This window comes from Eucalyptus grandis, chromosome 2 (genome assembly GCF_016545825.1).
Source record: "Eucalyptus grandis isolate ANBG69807.140 chromosome 2, ASM1654582v1, whole genome shotgun sequence".
Classification (NCBI taxonomy): Eukaryota; Viridiplantae; Streptophyta; class Magnoliopsida; order Myrtales; family Myrtaceae; genus Eucalyptus; species Eucalyptus grandis.
This window is the reverse complement of record NC_052613.1, coordinates 12,106,267-12,123,308: the sequence shown is the minus strand read 5'-3', so window position 1 is coordinate 12,123,308 and position 17,042 is coordinate 12,106,267. Positions and strand designations below refer to the sequence as shown.

The following is a 17,042-nucleotide window of genomic DNA, read 5'->3' as shown; positions in this document are numbered from 1 at the left end:
CGGAATTTGAAACAATAGGCAAGAAAATAGCTGAAAGATGTAAAGGTTTACCTTTGGCAGCGAAGATGTTTGGCGGTGTCCTACGTAATAAAATAAAACCCAGTGAATGGGAAGATACCTTAAATAACATAATATGGGATCTTCCAACGACAAAGAATGATGAGGTTCTCCCTATTTTGAAATTGAGCTATGTCCATCTTCCTTCCTATTTGAAGAGATGCTTTTCTTATTGTGCAGTATTTCCTAAGGATTACGAAATTGAGAGAGATGAGCTAGTACTCTTATGGATAGCGGAGGGATTTTTAGATGGACAAAAAACAAAGAAAAATATGTTGGAATTAGGATGGAATTACTTCGATGAATTAGTATCAAGATCATTTCTTCAAAAATCAAGTGTTGACACATCTAAGTTTTCAATGCATGATCTTTTGAATGATCTAGCAAAGTCAATTGAGGGTGAGATATGCTTTAGCTCTGGGGAGTCTCAACCGGCAATTAATGAAGATTATGCATCTCTGGAGAGAGCTCGTTATGCATCATTCATCTGGTCGCAGTTTGTTACACCAAAATGCTTGAGGGCATATCATGATATGAAGGTATTAAGAAGTTTAATATTGGTGCGTATTGGATCTAGTGGGAACTCTCTCCTTATATCCGACAAGGTGCTGCATGAGTTGCTGACAAACGTGAAGTTTCTGAGGGTTTTTTCATTATGTCATTGTAACATCGTAGAGGTACCAAATTGTGTTCGTGAATTAAAACATCTTCGATATCTCAATTTCTCGAACACTTATATCGAAAGGCTACCCGAGACTATTGGCAACTTGTGCAAATTACAAGCTTTGATCTTAAGAGATTGTCATAAACTTTCAAAGTTGCCTAACAGTATCACAAAGTTGGCCAGCTTACAGTTTCTTGATGTTAGGGATACAGAAAGTCTAAAAGAGATGCCACTGGGTATCAGTAATTTGAAGAATCTTACTATATTATCCAAGTTTATGGTAGGAACAGAGAAAGGGTTACAGTTAAAGGAGTTAAAGACCCTATCGCATCTTCAAGGAGAATTATGCATATCAAAATTACAAAAGGTGGAAGATGTTAGAGATGCCGTTGATGCTAACTTGTTAGGAAAGCAAGGCCTAAGAAAATTATTCTTGCATTGGGATGAAGATTTTGAAATTTTTCGGAATGATAAGCACGAATCACAGGTGCTTGAGTCTTTGCAACCTCCCATTGATATTGAAAATCTCACTATTTTGAACTATGGCGGTGCAATATTCCCGTCATGGTTAGATGGTTCATCAAATTCTCGGATAGTGTCTTTGAGCTTGTGGGACTGTCCTTATGTCACGTCGTTGCCTTCACTTGGACAATTACCTTCATTGAGAGAATTATCTCTTAAAGGTCTAAATGCAGTAAGAATAATAGGCTCTAATTTTTACGGAGGTGATAGGCCTTTTTCTTCCTTAATTACTTTGCAGTTCGAAGAGATGTTGGCATGGAAGGATTGGTCTCCTTATGTGGGGGGCCCAAAAGAAGAAGTCCCATTCTCCTGTCTTGAGCATCTTGTTGTTCGAAGCTGTCCTTCGTTGGTCGAGACATTGCCCTGTCAACTTAATCGTCTTATCAAACTTGAAATTCATTCATGCCAACAATTGAATAACTCAACTAGTGAGTTATGTCTTCCATCTCTCAATGAGTTATACCTTGAGGAGTGCAGTAAGGAGATCTTAAAGAGCTTGTTCAAGCTAACTTCTTTGACAGTTCTCAAAATTGACAAACTCATAGAGCTTGTTTCCTTTGATCATCGATTTATGAGGTTCTTGGGCAAGCTAAGGAAGCTTCATATAGGATTGTGTGACAAGCTAACATGCTTGTGGCAAGATGAAAATGAAACGCAAAATCTCACTTGCCTCCAAGAATTAACCATTGAAAGGTGTGCTCGATTCACATCTTTTGTGGCAGGAGACGGAGAGATAGAGCTACCCTGTAATCTTGAAAGGATGGAATTGGTGGATTGCACAAGTTTAGAAAAGCTTCCAAGCAAGATGCATGCACTTAGGCATTTGGTGATTGAGAATTGTCCAAAAATCATGGCTCTAAACATTCCTCAAGGTGACCCAAAGAGCAATAATTTGATTTCTCAACTTGAATCTCTTAAGATACATCATTATGATTCTCCAATATCCTTTTCATTTGCCAAGGGTAGACTTGCTCCTCTGAAGGCACTTGATATATACAACTGCAAGGGAGTGGACTCGTTGGAAGGGATTGCCGTAGAATCGCTTGAAAAAATGACAATTAACAATTGTCAAAATATGGGAAGCTTACCACAGTGCCTTCACATGCTTTCCCATCTCACTCAATTGCATATTTATAATTGTCCAGCATTAGAGATACATGACTCCCCTCCCCTTCCTGTCACCCTCTCGAGTCTTGTTCTTAGTCATTGTTCTAAGATAAAGTCTATTGCCAATTGTAACCTTGCCAACTGTAACAATCTCACTAAATTGAAAATATGGCAGTGTACAGTATTGGAGATAGAGGACTTCCCACCCCTTCCCATCACCCTGCAGAGTCTTTCACTTCAGGGTTGTCCGATGATAAAGTCCCTACCAAATCATTGGCATCATCTTACATCTCTCGAAACGCTAGATATTCGGTTTTGCAAAAATATCAAATGCTTCCCCAAAGGAGGTTTGCCTCCCAAATTGCGAGTCCTTATAATTTCGGGGATCGTGAATCTGAAGCAGCCAGTGAGAGAGTGGGGCCTACACCTACTTACATCTCTCTCGAGTCTGGGCATTGATTTTAACATGGGAGGGGAGAGAGAGAAGGAGTGGTTTCCTTCGGAGGATGAGGATGCCTGGAGTCTCTTTCCTTCTTCTCTGACTAATCTTTGGATATTTGAGTTGAGAAACGCGGAAAGACTATCGAGCGGTCTCCGCAACCATCTCCCCTCTCTCCAATTGTTATTAATTGGAGATTGCCCCAAGTTGAGGTACTTGCCAGAGGATGGCTTCCCTCCCTCCCTCCAACAATTGTTCATAGAGAGATGCAAGATTCTGAAAGAGCGATGCTCAAAACTCACTGGCGACTATTGGCCCCTCATCGAAGAGATCCCTGCCATCTGGATTGATTACCAGCTGATCCGATGAATTGATTCATGCATCTACACTACAGTCAGTTTTCTTAGGGTTTGGGTAAGTTATTTTTGGTTTGGAAGGCATTCTTTTCCGTTCTACTTTCTCAATTCAATGCTCAATACGAATTGATGTTTGGGTGGGGGGTCTTGTTGGGTTGGATTGGCTCTGTTTCGTTGGATGATGAACTGTAGGATGAAATGCTCGCAGTGCTGCCTCTTGCTATGTTGATGACATATCCTCATTTATGCTTGATGCCCAAACCAATTGTGAATGAAATCGCAACATCACGAAGAATCGTAGCATTCCACAATCATAGTCCTTTGCATTTTCAGCGTCTATTGTGTGTACTCTTCCCAACATCTTTTTTCTTGGGCCCTTAAGCTCATTCACTTTGGTATTTTTGCAGATACCATTGTGATCTTGCATTGGCAAAATCTCTTGGAAGGATCACGTGCGAATGCTGCTAAGGTAGGGTTAATGCTATTAGTGTCAATGTCTTGTTTCATTCTTTTTTTGTAATTTTTTTTGGTGAATAAAAAAAAATATTGATACCATCATGCGCTCGCCACTCAGGATATTTTGGCATTTGGAATCTTGTAATTTATCAAAAAAGGAATAAGCAATTAAATATATTTGTTGCAATGCTATGTTCTGAATTTTCCTTCTAGTGAATATGATCTAAATAAAAACAAATCTTTTTCAAAATCTAAAAGGATGATTAGTTTTGTGGAAGCTATGATGTGATTGTGAAGAAAATGGATGCAATTTTTTCTTTTTATGGTTTTCTTTAGAATTGGGAACCTTCTTTTCTTTTATGATGATTCTTCGTAGTATTAAGTAGTCAATCTGGGATAAAATTCTGAGGCAGCTCATGGCTCCAAGCTTTTGCGCGACAGCATTGATATTCCATAAATCGCTTTCTAGTTGGGTCTTGAACTCTGGTGGTTTAGGAATTGTTGCTCACAACTTGCTAGAAATTTTTAGCAAATATACTTATGCCTGTTTGGTTGAGATTGTAATGGTAGGCTGCTTGCCTCTGGGTTTGCATTATCATTAGTGACCTCTGGGTTGGCATTTCCATTTACTTGACTGCGTAATATGATTTCATCATACATTATGCCATTTTATCTTAAAATACCTTCTCATGTGGCATTCTTCCTGTGGGGAGTTCTAGAACAAAATGTTCGAGCTAACATTGGCTCCTTTGGAGTAACTGGAAATCTTACAATTCAACCAATTTGTATCTTGCCTGGTATATCTCCTTTATCTGTGCTAGTGTAGCATGTATAAATTTTTTGTTCAAGCAATGTTCTTATGACATTGTGGAGCTCTATTAGAGGTTAGATAATTTGTAATATGAATTGCAGTTCATTGTGTACCGTGTCCCAGGCTTTTTGGATGTTATTGCACATATAACATGGTGATTTGACCATATAAATAGGTGGTTAGAAAAGCAGAGCTGCATTTGCCTAGATAACTTTTGAGCAACCTCGCATAGTTTTGCTTGACGAGCCATTCAATCATCTGGTAAGTTCTACTCATATTTTTCCATTTTATGACTTTGATTACTTTTCCAGTTAGCTTGTTATTGTTCTTGTCTCTACATTAAAAATATAGTAGAACCAATTAGTGTTCACAGCTGCTGGTAGCCCTTGTCATCATACATCTAGCAAATAATGGAACAAAAACCAATCTAATTGTTCCAATGTGGAAAATATTTGGAATAGAGTAATCTAGCACACCAAATGGTACTGATCTTTGTGCCTATAGGTAGTATTGGGCTTTACATACAAATATGTGGACCCCTTTTTGTTTATAAATTCGGTCTTTAAGTTTTGCTTTAATGATCGGTGACTAAAGAGTTATCTATGTAAAGTGTTATTTTCTTGTCTGATGATTAGTGTTTCTGTTTTTTAGCCTATCCACAACTGTAGGATTTGGATGTAGCTGAGGTGCTCGTTCAAGGCCTAGTCTTCTTCCAAGGAGTAATTCTGATGGTGAGATTGATTTTCTTGTCAAAATACTTCAATTTGACCAACGATGGATCATTTCATAGCTAAGGGCCCTCTTTTCACCTTGATTTGTAGGTTAGTCACGATGAGCATCTAATAGCTAGAAGCTTGGATGAGGTCTGGGTGGTTTCACAAGGCAAGGTGGCACGTCTCCATGGGAATTTCCAGGACCATAGGAATGTGCTCCAGTTTTTGTTGAATCAAGTGAATCTAGTTATTGCCATCAATTAGGAGCGGTTCATTGGGTTCACATTACCTCACAAAACAGAAAATGAGGCTTGGCTACATAAAAAAAGCGAAAAAAGGATGAAGAGAGGATTGTTGCTGATATACAGGATGGACTCACAGTTACACCAGCCCTCATTTGTCATTTATACTTGATAAGGCCTTGTGAAACGATGAGTCTTAAGTTTTTGACATCAAGCATGCAGTATCATTTACAATAGCTTAAGAACTGAGTTGGGATTGCCATCCTGGTATAATTATGATTCTTTGCACATTTTGTTCTAGCAATAGGTTCATTTGTTGTGCCCCTAGATATTTGATACTCTATTGCCGCCACAGTCAGCTTTCCCATGCACACCAAAATGATTTAATCATTTGCAAAAGAATATTTTAGCACAGTAAATTATTTAGTAAGAAATCTATTTTGTGAGAAAGCTGTATTAATATATTTTCCCCATTTTCACTCTTTGGCACTGTTTCGGAGAATTAATTATGAAAATATTATCACGGTCAACAAAACTTTCTATTCAACTCTAAGTACAGAATTGCTTTTACTAACTATAATGTAGGCCTTGCGCAGCTTGGTCAAAGATTATAGTTCCTCCTTCTATTCAAATACATGAGAATCATGAAGATTCAATGGTGTTCCACAATCATATTCCTCTGCATTTTCAACATCTGTTGTGTGCTATCTTCCCAACATCTTTTTCTCGTGCCCTAGCTCATCCACTTTGATTGTTTTGCAAGATGCCATTGTCATCTGTATTGGCAAAATTTCTTGGAAGGATCACTTGTGAAAATTATTGAGGTAGGGTTGTGTTGTCAATGTTATGTGTCATTTTTAACAATTTACAAGAAAGGAAGAAGCAGTTAAATTTATTTGGTGCACTGATATGCTATAAATTTTCTTCTTGTGATTATTATCCAAATAAGAATTATCTCTCTCAAAATCTAAAAATCAAATTAGTCATGTGGAAGCTGTGATATGATTGTGAAGAAAGGGGATGCAATTTTTTTTTTTTTTTAATTATGGTTTTCTTTAGAATTGAGAACCTTCTTTTTATTGATGATGATGATCCTTCATAGTATTAAGCAGTCTATTTAGGGTGCTCATGGCTCTAAGCTTTCAATGCAACCCAAATTCATGATAGGATCGATATTCATAAACCACCTTATTTTTAGGTCTTGATCTCTGTTGAGTTAGGAACTATTACCTACAGCTTGCTAGAAATTTTTAGCCAATATACTCATGCTTATTTGGTTGAGACGGTAACGATATCCTACCTGCCTCTAGGTTTGCATCGTCAGTAGTGACCTCTGGGGCAAATCTTGTCAGTTCTTTAAATTCATCATACATCATGTCATTGTATCTGAAATTACCTTGTTATGTGGCATTCTTCCTGAGCTCACCTGGGTTCCTTGGTCTAACTGGAAATCCTGCACTTCATCAATGTATACCTTGTCTAGATCATCTTCTCTCTCTTTGCTACTGTTGCGCATGTAAAAAAAAAAAATTCATGCAATTTTTGTGTGATATCGTGAAGCTGAGGTTAGTTGATATGTCACGACCCGAACTCCGGGCATATGCACATCCCTCAATGGTCGATTTTAAATTTGCAACATCCCAGGAATTGTTGCCGACCCATTCATTTATTTTGCACATGCGGAAACGTAAACAATCTCCATACAACAAAACAGTGGGATAGAAACGTAGGATATTATTTTTCACAAACCACAACTACAACATTATCGTATCTATGTAAATTGACCAGTTTAACACCCCCAAGGTTTGATACAAAAGTGAAGCTATTCGATTAACCACTAACTAAGCTTCTACTTATAAAACTGGGGTTTACTATTACAATACCATACTTCTCAATATCTCGGGGGTGAGCTGTCACCCTACATCCAGTCTTGACGGAAAACCCGTCATCACTTGGAAGGAGATAGCGAGAATCCTATTCATCCTTTACTGCGACCGACTGTACACGATCCAGCCTTCCTCCATTTAGGGACCTGAAAATGTTAGCCCACTAAGGGGTGAGATCACATCTCAGCGAGTAAATCTCCCAATTCCATATTAGGTGAAGGGTACATCCAGCATGCAATCTAATCACATTTCTTACCACTCTTTTAACACTAGCAAATTCCTGCATATTAGCATCAAATAAAATATTCCTAATAGTGTCAAGTTCACACATCACAGGAATACTTTAACATAAGCATATGCAAGGTGTGAATATCCATATAAGCATACAGGCCATAGTCAATGTAACAGATAACAGTCTTCCGGCAAAACCGGGCATCTCATATGTCACAAATGATGTCAATGCTCAGATAACAGTCTTCCGGCATAACCGGGCATCTCATATGTCACAAATGATGTTAATGCTCAGATAACAGTCTTCCGGCATAACCGGGCATCGCCTCACACCGTTGAGCGCGGCAACGTCTACATCTAGACGGCATTCCAATTAAGGAGCATCGGTCCAGCCTCCACTGCGACCGGCATCCGTTGACGTGGGGCATTCCCGAAGGAGCACGCCCGGCCTCAAAGGCTCGTGGCGGAATCTCATGTTGTGAATGCATATGATCAATTTCACATTTCAATAATCAATTATATACAGCATCCACAGCATCAATTGAGCACTTTCATAGCAAGAATTCTTCAAAACAAGTATATATTCTTATTCATCCAAATTGACAGAGAACTGCCCAATAACGCTCTCCCAATTTCGAAGTCAGAAAGTCATCCATACGATCTTGAAAAATTCTCAAATTCGGATACGTGCTAGAAAACATATAAACAAACATTTTTCATGAAGACACCGAGATCCAGATCCCTCTGGATTCGGCCCAGAAATTGTTTCTATCCAGCACAAAAATCTGGTCCAGTTCCAGAGAGCCAAACCTATTGAAATCAGTTCGTTTTTGGGTCGAAACATGCTTCGTTTGACTTGAAATTTAAGTATGTTAAACTAAAAGTTATAATAAACAACTTTCGTGAAGGAGCCAATTGGAAATTAGACCTATAAAGGTCATTAACAGCCCTCAGAATCATAACAGGTCACGGATTACAAAACTGTCCGATTACTGTTCCGAGGATGACGTCATTAAAATCGTCATCTTTTTAATTTCTAAAAATTAAGATAAAAATATATGTTATTATTTAAGATGTTCACAACGTTTCTTCAGAACAAAATCCTTTCAAAATCGCAACACAAAGCTGTCTACAAAATTAGCAAAACATACACGTTCTAGAAACTGTTTCAGTAATCAACTACTGTTCTAGTCCGAATCTTCCACCACGACTTTTGTTTTGCTCTCTAAGTCTTATCTAAGCTTTTCTATGTCTATCATAACGTCCCTAACCAAAATCTATCCATATATAACGTCATCTACATATTTTTAACTTGTACAAATTCCTAATAGAGGTACTCAACCCCTAGTCCAGATTTAGAAGACAACTCACCTAAACACAGCTAACGGCGGCTCGTTGGTGGTTGAATAGAAACACAGAGACCAGCCTTGATCCTCTTGGTGATGGTGTTGAGCCGAAACCGCAGAAGATTGTGATGTGGTATGATGGCAACAGCAACACACAAACTTATAAATTTTCGGTAGAGGAAACTAAGTATGGAGTTTGGTCGTTCAAGAGGGAGCAGAAATGGAAGTATAACGTTCAAGGAAAAAGAAAGCAACGGTTTGTACGTTGAAAAAGACAAGGAAAAAGAATAAACTAAGAGGAAAAAAAGGAAAGATGGAAACTGCCGTGTAAAATACAGCAGGTAGACTTACAGCAAACAGACTTCTATGCGTAAGAAAAAGGATGGGGAAGGAGAGTGTAAATTGATGGGAAGTTTCATTGAAGTTTCCTTCAGCCTTTTACCTAATTTTCCATGGAAACTTTGGCCACCCATCACCCTCATAGGCCCCACAAAGTTTTTCCAACGTTGTTTCTTCCAATTGATATGAAAGAAAAGGTTGGAATCCATGTGAACTGCTGAATCCGAATTTTGAAGTGATTCTCATAGCATTTTCCCATGGAGAATGAGTTCCTTTCCTTATCAAGTGGTCCCCCTATCTTTTCCAAGTCAATTTCCATTAAATACCAAGAAAATTGAGGTGAGATTGTAGGAGAGAGGGATTCCTACGAATTTCTTTTTCTTTGAGAAGACTTCTCTTCTTTATTTAATTACCAATCTAACATCCCATTCAATAGGGTCAAGTCCCTTAGTAACCAATTATAATACCTCTTAAATTGCTTCACATTAGAGGTCTTAAAATCCTACTTAAAATGTGGCAATTCCATTGCTCTTCTAATTTGCTGATCTTGCATATTTTGTGAACAATTCCCATCATCCATAAATTTTGAGAAGACGCAACAATGTCCTTGGGATGAATTGTGACACGTGACAATTCTTAATTTCTGTAATCGACATCATTTCCTCGGTTAATTTCAGTCAAAAATGTGATTTTAGCGCAACTTAAACTATCGGTTAGTTTTTTGGGAACTTTTGGTGCACTGACCCGTGGTCGATTATTCCCGAGCCACGATATATATTTTCGACGCATTGGCAACTCTCGATTGTCGTGAAAAATCTCGAGGTTTCAATTACGAGCACAAGTGGTACCAAAACAACAGAAAAATCGGTTTAGTGCCGATCGACGAGAAATTTGTAATTAGTTGGAATCACCCAATCCTAATTTTATTTCTATCGAATCGACCTATTTCCGATTTCTGATAGATTTTCGACTGTGCCGAACTGATCCTTGTAGACTAACACGGTCGAGCGGTCGATTCCCCGGTCGAATTTTCAAGTCTGTTGCATCAAAATTCTTTAATAACTTTCCCGATTAGTCAAGTTATCTCATGAGTGATCAGCTCGTAGAATAGCGCTATAGGCACGTCGACGAAAAGCCCGAATTATTTAATTGAAAACAGAAACGAAAAATCAGACTGTCACATGATATGTAATCTCAATTGTGGTTCACTGTGTACTTGCTCGAGGCTTTTTGGATGTTATTGCACATATAACATGGTGCTTTGACCATGTACATAGGTGGTTAGATAAGCAGAGTTGCATCTGCCAAGAAAACTGTCAAGAAACCTCACATAGTTCTGCTTGACAAGCCATCCAATCATTTAATTGGTTTACTCATTTTTCTTTTTCAGTTAGCTTGTTATTGTTCTTGCACCATTTGAACTTATTGGAATTTGGTCTTTACATTGAAAATACAGTAAAACCAATCAGTGATCACAGCTACAGGGAGCATTTGTCATTGTACATCTAACTTACAATGGAATAGAGAGCAATCTAGTTTTTCCAACTTGCAAAATGTTGGGAATAGAATGGTTCTGCTAGCCTGATCGGTGTGTTTGTATTACAGTAATCTATGATACTACCAAGTAGTTCCTATGTTTGTGCTTCGAGGTAGTGTTGGGCTTTGCACATAATGAATGTGGACCCTTTTCTTGCTTATAAATGTTCCCTCTTAGTTTTGCTTTAATGAGTAGTGACTACTCAAGTGTCATCTTTGTAAATCGTTAGTTTCTTGTCTAGAAATAGATATGATCCTGCCTTTTCCACTATACCCAATTGTAGGATTTGGATGAGGCACTCATTCAAGGTCTGGTCTTGTTTCTTGGATGGATCATTTCACAGCTGACAGCCCTCTTTTCGCCTTGATTTGCAGGTTAGTCTCCATGAGCATCTAATATCTAGAAGCGCAGACAAGCTATTGGTGGTTTCTCAAGGCAAGGTGGCGGCTTTCCATGGGAATTTCCAGTATTATAAGAGTTTGGATGTCCTGAGGGTATCTCTGGGGTTATTGCCTTCATCATCTGCACTAACGGTGGAGGACAAACATCCCAAAATGAAGTAGAAATTGGTTGAGCTCGCCCAATCTCTGAATGCAGCATGTGTGGATTAATTTGATTAAATTGTTCTGGGACCCAACTCTGAACACATCGATCTGGATTCAAAATTCTTTAGTTCCAATTAAAAGCAAACTAGGTTAAGTGACCTTGCTCTGGTCTGTATTAACTGTAGCACTTCCAGCTGTATTTAAATTTGCATCCTGTGATGCAGTAGCGACTGATTTGTCAAATAAGCCGCGGTTATGGCTTAAACCGAGTAACTCATAATGAGTATGGTAACTTTCATGGGAACCTCTATAGGGTCTATTCTGTTTTCCTATCCTTCGTTATGAATGGTTAAGGCAAAGAATTCTCATGGAACTTTGTAAGACCGCCGTGGAAACGTGCTTTTCCTGGCGGCATTGAGAGTTGAAAATTTTCCACTTGCAGTCTGCCCTATAAAGGTTCAAGTTTCATACCAATTAATCTTTTTACCTTCCCAAGTTTTTTACGTTAATTCACCAGCTTTTAGGCGGAGTTACTGATGATGAGTATGGATTCTCCATTCCAATTTGCATACTACAGAGGAGACCGAGGGAATGTTTTACGAGTAGCTGTGTGAAAATATATTCCCCATTTTTGTCCTTAAGTACTGTTTAGGAGAATAAATTGTGAAAATGTTTTCGTGATTGACAAAATTTTTTACTTTCAGCTCTAAGTACAGAATTGCTTTTAGTAAATATAATATAGGCCTTGCCTAGCCAAAAGAAAAATCTATGATGAAATTCCGTGTAAACACTCGAATACAAGTTAAAATATGGAAATTCGGGAGTGCCAGAAAACTGACAGGAAAACAAAAATCCACCAAACCAGGAATAACGAATTTATCAAGTCGATGCATCTTCTATAACCTTAACGTCCGGCCAGGAAAGAGAGAATCTCCTGCACAACGAATTCCTTCCAAAGATCCACCAATTCCACCGGTTCCCCACAAAATTAACACTCGAGGATACAATCGCGAATTAGGGAAAACCCTAGCCCGAGCTCGTGACGCAGAGAAAGCGATGCTTTGGAAAGAATTCCAAAAGATGGTGTTTATTTTGAATAATGAAGTGCCAATTACAATATCTTTGGCGCCTATTTATAAGAAGGTCGCCATCTAGAAAATAACAAAATAACTTAAATCTAGTAACAATTTTGAAAAGATATTGATAAACTAGAAAATCTAAAATCTAATAACAAATTAAAGAAACGATATTGATAAACCAGAATATTTCAGATAAACCAGAATATCTGAAATCTAATAATAAATAAAGGGAAACGAGTGAATCAAATATTGTAATCCCTTTTGCAATCTTGAAGATCACACAATCCTCTTTGATTTGTGGGACCGCCCGCTCTTATGACGCTCCATTGTTTCCAGAAAGGCATTTGCATATTGTTCTACATCAGTCTCCTCCACTTCAGAAGAACTCGACCCCGAGTTATGATTAGGATAAAGAGGGGTATCTGGAGGATGATACTCAAATAGGTCCGCTACATTGAATGTCGGGGAGATGTTGAGGTCACTAGGAAGATCAACAACATAGGCATTATCATTGATTTTCTTCACAATTCGACATGGACCAACTTTCTTGTGCTTCAGCTTGTTATATGTACCAACAGAAACCGTTCCTTGCGGAGGTAGACCATTACTTCATCACCCTCAAAGCAAAGACCTTGAGGCGACGATGTTTATCTGCAGCAACTTTGTAAACTGTAGTGGAAGATTCTAGCTGTTGCTTCACACCCTCTTGTATCTCTTGTAACTTTGTTGCTAAGTTTTCAGCCGCAACACTATATCCTGGGACTTTGGGCAAAGGCACGAGATCCAGTGTATGTTGTGGCATTCGCCTGTAGATAACCTCAAACGGAGACTTGCCCGTGGAACGGTTGACGGTGTTGTTAAAAGCAAACTCAGCAGGAGCAAGATACCGGTCCCATTGCTTTGGCATGTCACTACAAAGACACCGAATAATATCCGCCATAGTACGATTAACAACTTCAGTTTGCCCATCGGTTTGAGGATGAAAGGAACCGCTATACCGCAAACCGTCCCAAATAAACGCCAGAGGGTCCTCCAAAATGACTAAGGAATTTGGTATCACGATCGAGGTGATAGTTTTGGAACACCATGCAAACAAACTACTTCGAAAAAATAAACTCACTACATGGGAAGCATCAGAAGTCTTCTTGCAAGGGATAAAGTGTGCCATCTTTGTAAACCTGTCCACTACCACAAAAATAGAATCCATACCCCGTTGGGTTCGAGGAAGCCCCAACACGATATCCATTGAAATGTCAATCCAAGGTCCAGAAGGAATAGGTAGAGGGGTGTAAAGTCCAGTGTTCTGAGAATGGCCTTTCGTAGTCTGACAAATGTAGCACTTTTTCACAAATCATCCAATGTCCCGTTTCAATTGCAGCCAATAATACGGCTCCTCAACTAAGGCAACAGTTTTATCTCGCCCACAATGTCCTCCAAGGGAGCCACCATGTAGCTCTCGAATAAGTTGTTCCCGCAAAGAGCTTCGAGGAATGCACAACTTGTTGCCAAAGAATAAAAATTCGTCCTGAACGATCATGTCACCGTGAGAACCTGTCTCAAAACATTTTTCCCAAATTTCCTGAAAATCTTCATCATCAGCATAAAGAGCACAAAGGTGGTCAAAGCCCACAACGTCAGTGCGCATGGTGACAAGTGTTGCAGCACGACGGCTAAGTGCATCAGCGACTTTGTTCAAGTGGCCCGCCTTGTGTCGAAGCACGAAATTGAATTGCTCCAAAAAGGAGACCCATCGTCCATGCATTCGATTTAGATGTCTTTGGCTCTTAATATATTTGAGTGCCTGATGGTCAGTGTTAAGGACAAACTCATGTTGATAAAGATAGGGCTGCCAATGCTTGATAGCTCGTACTACAAAGAAAGTACTCTTGCTCATAAGTAGACCATCGCTTGCGAACATCATTAAGTTTCTCGCTAAAATAAGCAATAGGCTTACCTTCCGGGAAAGAACAGCACCAATTCCTACACTAGAAGCATCACGGTCTAGTTCGAATACCTTTTCAAAATTCGGGAGCATCAGTATTGGTGCCGTGGAAAGTTTTTCCTTGATGAGAGCAAAGCTGGCTTCTGCTTCGTCACCCCAATGAAATTTTCCTTTCTTCAAGCACTCAGTAATCGGAGCCATAATAGAACTGAAATTCCGAATAAAGCGTCGGTAGAATGTCGCAAGCCCGTGGAAGCTACGCGCCTCCCCAACGGTTTGGGGAGTCGGCCAATCGCGGATGGTAGCTACCTTTTCGCATCAACTTGAAGGCCTTTCGCTCCGACAATATATCCCAAGAAGCGAAGTCGATCAGTCATGAAGCTACACTTCTTCAAATTAATGTACAATTGGTTCGTCTCGCAAGGCCGATAAGACGTCCCTTAGATGCTCCATATGTTGTTGGTCATCGGGACTATATATGAGAATGTCATCAAAGTAGACCACCACAAATTTGCCAATAAAAGGTTTAAGAACTTGAGTCATCAAACGCATGAAGGTACTAGGCGCGTTCGTGAGGCCAAACGGCATGACAAGCCATTCATACAAACCTTCACTTGTTTTAAAGGCCGTTTTCCATTCATCGCCAGGCGGATGCGTACTTGGTGGTATCCGCTACGTAGATCAATCTTTGTAAAGACCTTTGATCCCCAAGCCGGTCGAGCATGTCATCCAAGCGAGGGATTGGGAATCGGTACTTGACAGTAATCCGATTAATTGCCCGGCTATCAACGCACATACGCATGCTTCCATCTTTCTTCGGGAGGAGGAGTGCGGGTACCGCACAAGGGCTCATGCTTTCGCGCAAGAAGCCTTTTCGAAGCAGCTCTCCCACTTGGTCTTGCAAAATCTGGTTCTCCTTCGGATTCATCCGGTAGTGCGGCAAATTAGGGAGGCTCGCTCCTGGAAGAAAGTCAATCTCATGTTGGATATCCCTCAAGGGTGGTAATCCAACATGGTAAATCCTCCGGAATAACATCGCTGAATGCCTTCAATAAGGGCTGAAGAGCCACCGGAATTGGAATAATGGCTTGATTACCTTTCTCCACAATCATATACATGCCCTCACGTTTACGAACGTTTAGCATAATTCCTGCACTTTGCTTCTTTGGGGCCTGGGAGTGTTACTCATCGGCTTCAAAATAATTTTCGTCTTTTTCCACACAAAAGAATATGTGTTCTCACGAGCTCTATGAGTGATATCAACATCGTATTGCCATGGTCGCCCCAATAGGACATGACATGCATCCATCTCCACTACATCACAAATTATGGTGTCCTTATAGGACTTTCCAATTGAAATAGGTAAATGACATACCTGCGTCACCTTGAGTTCGGCCCCTTTATTTAATCCACCCGATTGTATAAGGGGAGGGATGTAACTCTATCTTTAGTTGTAGATGGTCCACCAAAGCCTTGGACACTATGTTCTCACAACTTCCGCTATCGATGATGACATCGCAAACTTTGTCGTTGACGGTACAACGGGCACGAAAAGACTATTCCGCTGCGTGTCTTCTCTTCGTGGAGCGAGCAATAGTCTCCTAACAACGCAATTGACATGCTCGCCCTCCTCATCCTCCACTTCTCCCTCATCAATCCAGTCATCTTCGTAAATGTCATCGTCGTGCACGACAACATTGGCCATCTTCCGCCGTGGACAATCACTCGAACGATGTCCTACTTCGTTACACTTGTAGCATTTGATTGGTGGTGGCTTAGCGTATGGGTTCTGAAAGGCATTTGCATATTGTTCTACATCAGTCTCCTCAATCCATCATCCCTCTCTGATACCAAATGACGCAGAAAGCGATGCTTTGGAAAGAATTCCAAAATATGGTGTTTATTTTGAATAATGAAGTGCCGATTACAATATCTTTGGCGCCTATTTATAAGAAGGTCACCATCTAGAAAATAACAAAATAACTTAAATCTAGTAAAAATTTTGAAAAGATATTGATAAACTAGAAAATCTAAAATCTAATAACAATTTAAAGAAACGATATTGATAAACCAGAATATTTCAGATAAACCAGAATATCTGAAATCTAATAATAAATAAAGGGAAACGAGTGAATCAAATATTGTAATCCATTTTGCAATCTTGAAGATCACACAATCCTCTTTGATTTGTGGGACCGCCCGCTCTTATGACGCTCCATTGTTTCCAGAAAGGCATTTGCATATTGTTCTACATCAGCTCGTCGGATGCAGGCGACGAACTGGAGCCGCCGGTAGAGCTTCCGGAGGCGATGGGGGAGGCGGAGGCAGAGGCAGCGACGTGGTCCGGAGTGACGAGGAAGACACCTTCGCTGTAATGGGAGCAAAGCGCGCGCACGGAAGGTTCAAGCTTGAGCTCGATGGGCCCAGGACGGCGTATCGGAGCCGCCGATGGGCTGAACGCGACGGCGGAGGCGGCGCGGTTCGTTCGAGGAATAGAGAGAAGCCTGGGATTGAGAGGGAAGAGAGCGAGGGAGAGAGAGAGAGGGAATTTCAAAATATCTTTTTGGTGGGATCCTACTGTACAGGTGGCGAGACTTGAGAGAGAAGGAATACTAGTAATTGGCATCATTTAAAGATGAACAATAGCATTGTCAAATTTAAAAGTGACGGTCAAATCATAAACACCAAAATTGATGCTCTTGGTCATAAGCAAAGCCCTCTCTCCTCGTGCCAATGCTTATAAATAACATTTACTTAGTTATGATATTCC

At 39.9% G+C, this 17,042-nt stretch overlaps 2 protein-coding genes across 3 annotated transcripts in view; one reads left to right on the top strand and one right to left on the bottom strand.

Moving 5' to 3' along the window:
• Positions 1 to 17,042, bottom strand: part of LOC120290326 (putative disease resistance protein At3g14460) — a 116,352-nt gene that overhangs the window by 27,135 nt on the left and 72,175 nt on the right. The gene's annotated exons all lie outside the window — the stretch shown is intronic.
• LOC104424227 (putative disease resistance protein At3g14460) lies at positions 7 to 5,657 on the top strand. 2 transcript variants are annotated; one of them, XM_039306277.1, is made up of 5 exons: positions 7 to 3,203; positions 3,553 to 3,614; positions 4,588 to 4,673; positions 5,064 to 5,143; positions 5,239 to 5,657. In XM_039306277.1, the coding sequence occupies exon 1, from the start codon at positions 66 to 68 to the stop codon at positions 3,156 to 3,158; it is 3,093 nt and encodes a 1,030-aa protein (XP_039162211.1). In that variant the 5' UTR covers positions 7 to 65; the 3' UTR covers positions 3,159 to 3,203; positions 3,553 to 3,614; positions 4,588 to 4,673; positions 5,064 to 5,143; positions 5,239 to 5,657. The 2 variants fall into 2 exon arrangements, with proteins under 2 accessions (XP_039162211.1, XP_039162210.1); XM_039306276.1 differs by having other exon boundaries at positions 5,234 to 5,657.